The 13,745-nt window shown below is 34.7% G+C and overlaps 1 protein-coding gene across 1 annotated transcript; it reads right to left on the reverse strand.

Annotated features, from left to right (window-relative positions):
- Nucleotides 1–5,077: 5,077 nt before the first annotated feature.
- Nucleotides 5,078–13,739, reverse strand: LOC138309472 (EF-hand domain-containing protein 1-like). Its single transcript, XM_069250670.1, is given in 12 exon segments — nt 5,078–5,754; nt 5,756–5,773; nt 6,192–6,384; nt 7,034–7,124; nt 7,548–7,842; nt 8,471–8,611; nt 9,386–9,727; nt 10,376–10,603; nt 11,034–11,170; nt 11,676–11,826; nt 12,290–12,511; nt 13,581–13,739. Coding segments are annotated over 12 exon segments (1,929 nt in total). The 5' UTR covers nt 13,629–13,739; the 3' UTR covers nt 5,078–5,691.
- Between the last annotated feature and the right edge of the window lie 6 nt (nt 13,740–13,745).

Raw genomic sequence — 13,745 nt, forward strand, 5'->3', positions numbered from 1 at the left:
TATTTCCATTGTTATATAATTGGATACTTTGTATTACCTGTGCTAATAGTATTTTCAATTTTATCCCTAATCACAGATATTTACATAATTGAAGAAAGCGATTTCTTACATAATCCGGCTGTTATCCAATGACTAGCACATGTTGTTTGCGTACGTCACTAGTGTAATATGGTTCGAAGAACTTTTAGTGACCGGGAATCCATTGTGACGTCAGCACTTTACGCCAGTAAATAATAACATGAAGTCAGGATATCATGTAGACTGGATAACCTGCCTTAGTACCAATTTTCTCCGCTAGGCTGCGCTCATAAATACTAAGACAGGTCAGGGCCGCCATTTTGGTCAAGATCCTGTCAAGATCCCTTGTAAAACATTGTGTTGTTTTTGTCTTCTTCATAGCTCTACCTTTATATTACATGTACATTGTAGATCTTCATGATGTACATCAATGACAAGAATAACTTAAAATGATTTATACTGTCTATATTTGTGTTTTACAAGAGGTATATGATATATATTTATTTAAATCAACACGAATGCTCGAACAAGAGTCATCAGACGAAATTACTTTCTTTTGGCTTTATGATTTTTTTTTTAGAAAATTCATCCAGCAAACTTTTGTGAATGGAATATATAACTTAACACATTAAACATGTTTTGAAGAATGTCTATACAGTATTGTCATTGTACCTCAGTTAGTGCGTTATCAAACTTTTTTTTACGGAAATATCAATGTAATATTGTACAGAGGATCGTTTGATATTTGACCTACAAAGGTCAGATACATATATAATGTAAGATGCATACATGTCGTTATGTACACATCAGTAAGTTGTTGTTTATTTATCATATCAGTTCGGCATCATCAGTTCAATTAATTTATCATAAAAAACTATGTCCTACAGAAAATTAGATATAAATGCAATGGAATATAAATACATAAATATATATAATTAAGGAAACAGTATCGTAAATATTACAAATAAATCTTCAAATTTTACTTGTCAGTTATTATAATCATACATAAACATTTAAAGGTAAGTTTCGCCCAATGAAATAAAAGGACTACAAAATATAGATATAATCTTCAGATCATTTTCAATGCATACAGCGAACAATATGGGTGGTCAGTTGCTTAGCTTGACCAGGAAAAAAGTCAAGCTTTACATATATCAATGACGTATTTTTTTCCCAAAACGAGGCCGCAAAAACAAACGGAAGCGTGCAACAAAATGTCAGATGTTTAATAAATAATCAAAAAAACGAAGTGCGATAGATTGTTTTACATATCATGTAATGTTAAATACTTCATGTTACTGACATATGCTCGCTAGCTTAGAAAATCAAACATAGGTTTGTAGTTATATTTAGTATGCCACTGCATGTCCGTTGGCATATTTGTTGAAGTTTAACTCACCACGTGCAACACGAGTCCCAACAGAATCCGGGCAAGTTCCGCTTGAAATGTGGCTTCTGTTTCTTCTTTTGCTACATGCCATCTCTAACTTCCATTCCCTACAGATATCCTAGGGTGCTACCGATTCCATTCTTATTTCCTCCTTTTTGTTGCCGATTCAGATACTTTTTCCTACACGCTTGCGTTCAGCTATTTTGTTTAATTTAAGTACGTAAAAATCCGCATGCGCGAAACTTCGAAAGTACAATCCATCGTAGCTTCATTTGCATACTATTCTGTCTGTCTGACATCGTTACAAAACAAAGATTTCCTTCAGTTTTGTATTTAAGACACATTTGTTCAATCTCATACGCATACAAAAATTAAATTTAGGTATCTTTAATATGTTTTTTTTAAATATATTTTTTCTTCAGCTTGTCGGATTTTACAAAAAAAAAACCACCTATTTATTTGGTTGGTCGAAAGAATTTAAACTAAATCATCTCTCTTACAACATCTCTTTCAGTCTCAGCCTCTGTTCTGTGTTTCTACTGGTGATGAGTTCCATTTTATGATTATCAACAAATGTAATTATCCCGGGGATGCATACTGTTTTATGGCATCTGTCCATTCTCAGCAACATTACTTTTTTCTCGGGAATATGCCTGTGTTTCTCCTGGCGATGTTCGCTAACGGTTTCTATGTGACCATCTAAGTATCAGTCGCTATGTGTTTCTCCTGCTGACGAGTCACACAATAGGCTATGGTGAAGAATACTTGTTGAAATGTGACTTTTTGTCAGACGATCAACTTCCTGTCTGCGATTTCTGATAACATTTCGCTAGGTTGTCTCCTGTTGGTAGCATTACCCGACTGTTAGTTTCGAAGGAGGTTATAGACATGTGCGGATGCTGCAACCTAGTAGCCTCGTGACCTGATCATTTGGAATGTTTAAGGCCATAAGCTCCTTGCTATGAACTGGATGCGGTCTTATATATCCACAGAGTTCATGGTTAAGAAGTATAGGTAAGCCGCCTCTGCTACTTTTGGGTAGTCACACTCATTCCGTATGGTCAGTAAAGTGGAAAATGTTCTGAAAAAAACCCCAAAACGATTTCAATGGTCACATTTTGATGAATATTCTTCAAATGTATTTCAAAGCAATGTGTTTCCTTTAAATAGCTATTCAAATGACCGGATTCACTAAACATTCGTCAACAATGCGATTGAAACCCCTGATGTGCTCTTTCCTGGTGATGCGGGCTTAATGAGGTCAACGAAACCATCCCAATCTCAGCATCTGTTCTACTGGCGATGCGGTTTTTATTACTTCAACTTAATGATTTCATACCCAGCATCTATTTTTCTGCTGGCGATGCGAGCTTATCTTATTCAACATAATCATCTCACTCTGTGCATCTCCGTTTATGCTGGTGATGTGATCTTAAGGGGTTCAACGAAATCATTTCCCTCTTAGCCTCTGTTTCTGCTGGTAATGCGGTCTTAATGTTGTCCTGTGGTTGTGTGTGAAGTTTGTGTCGTGTGTATAGTTAGTGTATGTAGTTTAAAGTATATCCTAGTATCTTATATATTAGATACCAGGAAGCAGGAATGGCGTAAAGATCACGACTCCAATGTGATATCAGGCAATGATTGAATAACAACCTCCTAGATATGAAATAACTTCCTATATATGGACTTCTAAGACTAGAATCAACTGCCTGAAGATATATCATGTATGTGCATATTTGAAATGACCATGACTTAACCTGAATTAATCATAACTTTGGCCTGGTAATACCACAAGAGGTCAACGAAATTATCTCCCCCTCAGCCTCCGTTTCGCTGGTGATGCAGTCTTAAGGAGGTCAACGAAACCATCTGACTCTCATGGTCAGCATTTATTTTTCTGCTGGCGATGCGGGCTTATCTTTTTCAACGAAACCATCTCATTCTCAGCAATTCTCCTACTGGCGATGCGGTCTTCATGGCTTCAACTTCATCATCTCACTCTCAGCATCTCTCTTACTACCAGTGATGCAGTCTTAATGATTAAACGAAACCACCCTTAATCTCAGCCTCCATTTTTCTTCTGGCAATGCGGGATTAAGGATTTAAAGGAAATCATCTCCCTTGCAGCATCTCTTTCAGGCTCAGCCTCTGTATTTCTACTGGCAATGCGGGCTTAATTGCTTAATGACTTCCAGATTCTCATTTTCAACAAATGTTTGTCTTATGGGGATACAGACTGTTGTATTGCATCTGTCCATTTTCAGTTACACAACTTTTTCTCGGGAATGTGCTTGTTTCTCCTGCCTATGCTAGATTACGACTTCAATGTGACCAACGAAATCCCTAAGTGTTTCTCCTACTGACGGGTAAAAAAGTATGCTACGGTGGAGAATACTTGTTGAAATTTGACTTTTTGTCAGAAGATCAACTTTTTGTCTGCGATTTCTGATAACACTGCGCTAGGTTGTCTCCTGGTGATAGCACTACCCGACTGTACGTATCGAAGGAGGTTATAAAAAGCATGTGCGGATGCTGCAACCTAGTAGTCTCGTGATCTGCTCGTGATCTGATCATTTGGAAAGTTTAAGACTATCAGCTCCTTGCCATGAACTGTGTTTTCTAAAGTTATCGTGTTCACAAGGAAATGTTAATGGACGACGCACGCGAGTACAAAGACAGACAAAAGACTGTCGCAATAGTTCACCATGACCAAGCCAACCACGGGCATGCAGTGACTTCTAAAGATTTATATGGACATAGAGAAAAATGTTTAATTCTTTTGACTACCTGCTCATCCGATGTCGCGCACAGAGCCTTCAATTTTCCTATGATACAAAACAATGTATATTCCAGAGGTGTAAAGATAGAATTGATTGTAACCCATGGAAATCAAGATCTACATTTCTATCAAATCTAGTTTTAAATGCCATGTATAGTTATACCCTCCACGACAAAGGTAAGGGGTTATACTGGAATCGGGTTGTCTGTCTGTCTGTCCGTCGACACAACTTTGTCCGGCAAACTCCTCGTAAACTGCTTGACAGATTTTGATAAAAATTGGTACACAGAACCCTGACTTAATGGGGAGTTGTATTAATTACATAGGTTCTGCAATGTCCCCTATTAAAGATGCTCCACCGCTGACAAATGGTATATTTTCAATATCAAAAACAGGAGCAGACAATTTAGTATTTTTCTTCAGTTACAAAAGTTACTTAATTTACACCATTATCATCATTGACAAGTTTGAGCTTCTTATTTTACTTGATGTTAAAAATTTGAAAAATAATTAATTGCATCCCGAAAAAAATCCGTGGCACTATATCTTATATGGAATGAAGCAATGATTGCGCATGCACCAAAGGCGAAATAAATTAGTTAATGTTATTTTTTTGTGTTAATTAGGCATATATATACACGATTTAACACCAATTATTGTTCAAATGATGAATATCATTTATGCTCTGTCGGCGGTGGAGCATCTTTAATGGAGTTATTACTAAATTTGTGCAGCGCGGGGTATTAGTCTTTCACTATGACAATAGTTCTAGTTCATCTCTTAAAACAGTCCTTATTTCCATAAACGGAATATGTAGCATATATAGAGAAATTAGTGTAAAGTTATATCGACATGAGATCATAAACAAAATGAAAAAGAGAGATAATATATTTGTTTTAGATATGAATTTATTCAATTGTCTCCATGTTCAACATTCACAATACTTCAATTATTTAATTTCTTTTAATAGTGATTTGCTGAAAACTGGAAATTTTGCTTCTTTGATAACACTAGTTAAGCAGCCATGTTCTCCTTTTTTTTTTACATGATTCAGCAATGAGTAATATTTTCTTTAGTTATGATAAATAAAACCTAAGAAAAAAAAATAAACAGGGTGACATTTTGAGAAATAAAAACATCACTTTGATAATCTTGTCAATAATAGTATGACAATAGACGAGCTCACATAGGCTATTGTCTTTGTTTTCAGCAGGCCTATGTGACAATTGCAAAACCTACAGGAAATTTCCTTTAAATTTTACTTGTACTTGATAATTTATATATATACATTATGTACAAAAGATACATATATAACACAATCAACAAGAAAGATGGTTTTCCATTGAAATAAATCTATTTCCACTCAGTGAAACCACCTTTTTGTATTGTTAGAACTATTTACGTTCTCGACCGTCCTTGTTCACTTTTGTTTTCATTCATTCTCTTCTTGAAAAGTATCACAGTATTTTAAAATGTTTGTTTGACTTTAATTATCTCCCATTTTTCACGAACTCTCCACAAATCGTCTGAAATCTTCTAGAGATATCCTTCCCTGTGGATCCTTCGTATTGGCATTGGCAGATCAGCTGAAAAATCAAAAAATGAATTATTAATTTTTTGTTGTTAGTATTTGGATTTGTACATAAATTTCAAAACTTGCAGTTAATTTTACTAAAGCATTTAAATGTTATAAGGGAGATGGTAAAAAGTAAAACAGGAAACTCTGTCATTGTGAAAGGTTCATCTTTTCTAGCATTTTTAACTGTAAATTGTCATATAACAAAGAAGAAAGTTTGTTTGTTTTCAGAGTTACAAAAATTAGACAGGAGAATTCAGATAAAATTGGTTTTGAAAATTGGACACCACCTTGGTATAATTCCATCTAAATTAACTAAAGAAAAACTATCCCTGAAATGGAATTATAACCCTGAATTATATTTAAATTCACTAAAGTGGGAACCTGTTTTTTATATATACAGAGGCTTGAAAATTTTGACCACTTACAGCATTAATGACGTCATCATCGACTGGGAGTTGTAAACTACGGCATAGATTTTTCATGTTGTTGGCATCGATGTAGCCTGTCCTGTCTTTATCGTAACGGAGGAACATCTCATCTACGCGAGTCTTGTCTGTGATGGCAATCTTCTTGAGCTGAGCACGGATCTGTTGTACCAAAATTTGTAGGTCACCCTCACTGTGGAAACAAAGAAAATGCCCATACACTGTAAGCGACAATTTTTATTATTTTTTTTAATTAAAGGAAAGGATAATATGCCTAAGTGAAGACTGCATGTTCTGAAGTATTTGGCAACAAACTTCAAGTATTTTCAAATTTAATTAGAGACAAATTTCAAGTATAAATTTTAAATTTTGAATAAAAATGGACTTTCAAAAAAACATGGTATAAGAGAGACACCATTTGATCTGGGTAAATTCATTGTCATGGAAAGATAACAAGCATCTCTGATGACCTTCACACCAAACTCAATCTCTTATAACTTGGCAGACAAATTCCTTGCATAAAAGCGCAAGCGCAATGAAGTAGATCAGTATCTGATACAAAACTGAAAATGTGAAAATTTTGTTTTTATAATCTGAATCTTACAGATTAATGTCCTATTCTGTATGTACACATTAAAGAGTTATCTGCCCTTGTGTGTAGGTATTGGTTGTGACGTCATGTATTTGAGAGCTTAAAGTAATATTTTTCAGAAAAAAATGATGGAAGATTCGCCCAATAGATAATAATAATGTCACAATCAATATCTTCCAGCAAGGGAGATCACTTTGTAATTTGCAAAAACGGAATACTTAATATCTAGTTGGATTGGCCATAAACTTACTTTCTTTTCACCTTCATGGGGCCTCCCTTGACGGCCTCAGACATGGCTTGGGGTTCAGCCAGTTTCTGTTGTAATGAGGATACTGTAGAATCTGAAATAGAGCGTGACAAAATTCAATTTTTTCCTCGATCATTACATCTTCTTCCTGTTCACTTCATAGGAATAAATATGCTGTTATCATACTGGTACAGTGAAACCTTTCTAATCTGATATCTGACTTTTCCAACATCCTGTCAAATTCAACACTCAGATTGAAAACCTTTCTACCAGTCAACAAGAATACCTGACTTTTCCATCAACCTGTCTAATACGACCAAAACGGGAAATCTCCCATGGCATTGTATTACACAGGTTTCACATTACATTTAAAACTAGAATTGATATTGTATTTAACTCATTCACCCCTGAAATTTTACAATGGACTGTTCCAGTCCTTGATTTTGAAGAGTCTAAATGTATCTTCAGGGGATGAATTAGTTAATGTGACTGATTTTTCTGATGACAGATCACTTACCTGGGAACTGATGTCTGTGACTCTGCATGAACTCCAGAACGTAGGCATCAGCGTTGGTGATGATGAATCGATGCTTAAAGATTTCTATCACGGCTCCGATATAGAAGTCCTGGGGGCCGAAAAACTCTGGCTGGTCAGGTGGGCAGTTAGGCTTGGCAACACGTGTTCGTTCCAGGAATTTACCGCCAATGATTCCGGAATTCCTCACTGGAGGCTCATAAATTGTCATCATATCATCGGCCAGACGATATGATATAATGAATCGCCTTCCCTTGTCTTCTGGTTTTACAGAATCCTGTAAACAAATTATAGTTGATGATCAATCATGATAACATAATGACTTTAACGCATTCACCCCTGAAATTTTATAATTGACTGGTTTAGTCTTTGATTAAGAAGAACCTAAATGTGTCTTTAGGGGTTAACCTTAATCTTTAACCTTAATTTTTACCTAACTCTCAATTACCAAATTATTCTAGTCATATTAATTGAAGCCATTATATGACAAATGTAGCAAACCAAATTTTTTTTAAAATTATAAAACAATAAAAGTTTATTTCTAAATCATGTCAAATTGTTCTTTGCCAAACATAAATTCATGAGTGTTTTTCAGTTGAACAAGTACCAAAAGCCAGAAGAATTAGGACATAAATTTGGGAATGACAGATCTCAATACCCTTGTAAGTATACTGATAAGAACAAGTCATCATAAATGATGAAATTCTAAGCATAAAAAGATAAGGAAAATCATATTTGAACTTCTTGCAGGATCCTGTGGCCTGTCATCGTACTTTGAATATAATTATACTTGAAAAACTGGCCCTGCTAAAAGCTTTTATCTAGTATAAAATATTGGGTTCATTTGCAATGTTTAAAATCTTTTTTTTTTATTATTAATATTATCATAAAATTATAACTCTTACCATGATTGCTTCAAAGCGTAGCACTTTGTGGTCGTTTTCTAACATCTTGATAAAGTCCTTCTTGGGAGGTTGTGGGATCAGGGAGAGACAACTCTGTAGGGAATCTTCCAGTGATCCAAACTGGTTGTATGGTGGGATTTCCTACAATTATGAATAACATCCAGATATCAAAAATTTATTACTGTTACAGAAAAATCTATTCTAGTGTAATATGACCTAGATGATTTTCATTGGCTGGAAATCTATTGTGACATCAGACAGAAACAATAAAGTGATGTCAGGAAAAATGATGTGAAGTCAGGATTACGAGGACGGAAGGACAAAATGCCAGCCTCTGCTGGATTTACGGAATATATTTTGACATAAATTTTTTGTTATGTAGGTATCTGTAGTTATGTGATAAAAAGTATCTTAAATTTGTGTTCATTTTATTTGAGATTTTATGAAACTCGTCTCGAAGTTTTAATTTTTGCTCGTCAAGGCTCGCAAAAATAAAAACTTCTTAGACTCGTTTCATAAAATCTCATATGAAATGATCACTTATGTCAGATCCTATATATCCATTTTTTAATAAATACAGACAGGTAACAATTGACTAAACAAAAAAACAAAAAAGAACTCCGAGAACAAATATCGATAAACCATGAAACTTACATTTTTTTTATTCCAAATGCTGCTTTGAGAGAATTTTTTTCAGATAGAAATATATTCTTATCCCCCAACCCAAAATAACAAATTTCTAAACTAGCAAAGTAGATTGTGAAATCAAATTAATAATATAATTCAATTTACAAGTGCAATTTTCGTACTATGAAACTCATATTTTGAAATTTTTAAAGCATTAAAACCAATATGATTTCCACTAAGAGAAAAAAAAAATAAGGAAACTATTATTATAAAATTCAAAACAATTACCATCTTTGGAAGAGCCTTTGCTTTGTTCTTAACATCGACTGGCTTGAAGTCGGTTATTCCAAAGTTCTGGTAGTAGAATGCCTTTGTGAAGTTATCATAGTCATATACTAGGAACCGACGTCCATAAATGGTCATTGGTTCTCCTAATTTGAAGTCTTTGGGTGTGAAATATTCTTTGATTTCGTGTTCTGACAGCTCCATCACAACTCCAGGGAATGAGGATTCAATGTTGTATCTGTCTTTAGGAACTTTGTGTCGTCCAATCAAAACTGGGAATGGATCGCGCCCGTCGTTGGGTGTGTGTACTTCACGGACTTCCAGTGTGTCGTCCACCAAGTAATACTAAACATAAACGTTATACATAATCTTAAAACTGCATCCATTTAACCCTGATAAAATTCATGTTGTACTTTTAAATATGTTTAGGAAAAATTAGGTACTGTGGAGGTAAAATTTTATCAAAGAAAAGTAAATGTTTAGGGGACATAACTCTGTTTAATATACATGTATATCAAAGAAGCGAAAAGCAATATACAGTCACTGTGTAAGACTTTTATCAATTACCGACAGCAAACAATAAAAACAAAATTGTAGGTTTGATCACCAAAAAGTGTTAAATGTTTAACAATCAAACTTAAGTTTATTCTTGAGCGGTAATTTATAATAATGATACCTGCTTAATTGTACCTGCTTAATTGAATAAAGATACAAGTTTTCCATTTAGTAGTATCATACAGATATTATTATATGATGAAATGTTTTCCGATCTATCTTTAAGTCTGTCTGATTCCATCTTTGCACATAACAGAGTTAGCTCCATTGCGGGTAGGTATCCATTGTGATGTCATTATTTTGTGAGCGCAATTCACTACGTTTTCTCAGAAAAGTATGAAGTTACAATCGCTAACACATCATGTCACATTCAATACCTTCCTGCTTGTGCAGATAACTCTGTAATATGCAAATGCAGAATAAAAGATTGACACTCACATGGATAACAAATGGCCTACTCTCCCCAAACATGCTATCCTGGTCGTCCCAGATACAGTAGAATCGTAGAACTTTGCGATCCAGCTCCAGGAACTGTTTGAGCTTGTCAAAGGATGATGGAGTGTTGTAGGTTCTAAGGGCTGCAGCTTCCTTCCTCCTCTCAATGTAGGGGTCGGTGGGTGCACTTTCAGAGTCATTCACTACCATACCCTCACTCTCCAGGAAATTCTGTGTGGTTTACAACACTTATTTATTACAAAGGGATAATAAATGGATATTGAATCATTTTGAAAATCCAGGTTTATGACTTAAAAATTTGAAAGCAATGCTAATACAAAGTTTTCGTGATACCAAAACGTCCCGGACAAAATACAATTTACCGTTGATTAGTCACACCTTCCATTAAATGTGACGTCATATTTTGCCACATTTTTGTGATGTCATAATCATCAGAACATTGGATTAATGGACGGGAAATTGTAATTTACCCACATATTGTTTAGGTATGTATCCAAAAACTCCTGTATTCTACCATCTGTTCAATTACCTGATCTCTTATCAGAACCTTATTACATTTTTTCTATACTATCCAGGAGATTTTGCTGCTTTATATGATAACATATTGCTATATAGCTTGAGTCTTTCTTTTTTAACTCACCCTTGTGAATGCATCACAGTTTACAATTCTGAAGATTTTTCCATAAAATGTGACGTTCATTCCATTATTGAGATCCCTCCAGTGCCAGTTATTTCCCTGGTCATCCTTGGGGAGTCTCTGTCTCTTGATGAGCTTTCCTGTAATTAAAAGAAACATTCTGAGTTGTTATAAATGTATCTATTTTAAATTCTGATTATCTCCCCTTGGATCTGCCAATCATTTCAAGTCCGAAAGATTCTGACATTCTCACTTTGCTAAATATGGTGTTGAAATGATCTGCCACCAAGAAAATAGTACTGGTAGATTAGATTGTCAGAATTCTCAATACAATCTATGAGCTAACTTTTCTTTTAATGGACAAATTACGATTAAGGGCTATTGGACGACACTATCGCCATTTTGGAGGTTGTGAAACGTAATTTGTCAAACAAGCTATTAACTGCACGGAATGTTCTAACATTTTCCTTACTTTGTTTAAAATACATACATAAACAAACAAATATACATACATACATACAAAAAGACAGAGACCAAGAAAAGAATGTGACTAGTAATTCACCATATTGCCTTTGCTAGTGGTTTACTAGAATGACCTACATCTGACCACATGACTATTTTTAAGTTGTATGTTGGGAAACTGACCTTGTGGCATGCCCGAGTTCTCTACATGAGGTTCTACCACAGCGATGCTGTCGTCCTCCAGGTAGTAATATAGGTCTACAGGTCGCACTCGGTAGAATTCATCAGGAGATTCATGCACAGTTTGCTTGAAGTAGGCATTGAACCTTAACACCTGTTAATCAAGAGGAAAATTTAAATGTGTAGAATTACAGCATTTATACAATTACATCAATCAAAATGTGAATTGTATTTATATATATATATATATATATAAATAAATGTTGAATATCCTTGTGATGGAATTTAAATAGAAAAAACAAAACTAAAACAAATTTGCCATCGATTTCTAACGTTTTCCCAGCTGCCGCTGATCTTCAGGAGATGTTTATTGGCAGATTTGTTTTAGTTTTGTTTTTTCTATATATGTATATATATATTTATTGTATAGTATTTATGAAATGCTTAATAACATTAACAATATTACAGCAGGTGATATCTATTTGGTGGTTTATTTTTGTCTATTCTATGCAGTAGAGAAAATTTACTTGGTGGGAAAATGTGATATTTCAACTGCTGAATTCTGTAGGTTGTGAAGAATTCCCATTCGAATCAATTGACTATCCCAGCATCTGTACCTTTTTATCCCAGGCGACATGACCAGGGACAAAGTCTTCTGGTGGAGCTTGTTTTGCCTGACCATATGTCAATGTAGGGTTGTAATTTGCAAGCTCATCTAGCTCCTGTTCTGAAAGTTGATTGTAAACAATTGGTACACCGCCAATGCCAGTGGTTGGGAGGGTCTGTGTGGCATAGCCATTCTTGTAGTTGAGAGAATGACTTCTATGGTATTTTGCTTTCTGAAAATGAAATTGAAAATGATTATAATGTGTAAGGTTCTAGATAGCCATTCCTGTATATGTTTTTGCTGATCATTCAAGTCTATTCAGTCCTTTGATTAGATGTATCTTGATAATAAAAAGCCTACATTATAAAGATCCCAATGACATCTTGGTTATTAGTATTGAAGTTCCATTCATATGCTAATAGTGGGTATCTGCAACATGTATATATCTAACAAGATTATCAGATATCCATAACGTTGAACTATGTAACCATAAATTGGAATGGTTTAGCATAAGACAGCAATGAGGAGAGGGATGAATAAGTTTTAAAGCACATTACTGTAACAAACACAAGTGATTTATATTTCAATTTGGTTCAGATTGATGAGCAACAATCTTCTTTTTATCGACACAAACATAAATTGTTGTTAAATAATGGTTTTGTTTGCAATGGAGCAATCGATAAAATTCGGTATAACAAGCCTTGCCAAAAAGATTCATTCAAAATAACAAAATGCATTGTACAAAGTAGAAATTCAATGCACATGCATTCACTATAATTGATAATACCCTGTATATCGCCTTATTCTGACATACCAAAAGTAGAATAAATTTATCATGGGAAACTATAATGTGATGGCGACTTATAAAGTGTTCATTACTATGAGATTGTGATCCTGTTCATATTCAACCCTGTATATCGCCTTATTCTGAAAAGAATGAAGTAAAGGTTATGTTCCCAAAATACATGATACATTCAAAACATGCTGTAGAGTGTACGAAAGTACCATTTAGCACTAGCAATGGTAACCAAAACACACTTCTTATCAATTAGGCAGGTGGAATAATAACCTTCAAAGCTTCCCAACAGAATTAAGACATGCATGCATATTGGTCCTATTATTCATTAAATTGTGTACTTATGTATTTCAAACATTGTCAACAGAAGCAACCCGCCATAGGCCCAATACATGGCCATCTCCAAAACATTGGCAGAATGTAGGCCTATTTCAGGAAGATCCGCATAGACATTCAAATCGTCTGCTGTCATTAAATGTCGAGGAAAATAAACAGTGGTACTTACTGTTGGATCTACGAATGAGTTTCCTGGGAGGAACGGTAGCCCTTCCATGGCGAATTCTGTCCTCCTAACAACCTAAAGTGATATCCTTCTTCTATCCAACTTGTTATCCCCAACAACAGATACACACCGGACACTGTTGCTGTGTCGTTGCTATGTAAACAAAGT

Source organism: Argopecten irradians, chromosome 15 (assembly GCF_041381155.1).
Source record: "Argopecten irradians isolate NY chromosome 15, Ai_NY, whole genome shotgun sequence".
In the NCBI taxonomy this organism is placed as follows: domain Eukaryota; kingdom Metazoa; phylum Mollusca; class Bivalvia; order Pectinida; family Pectinidae; genus Argopecten; species Argopecten irradians.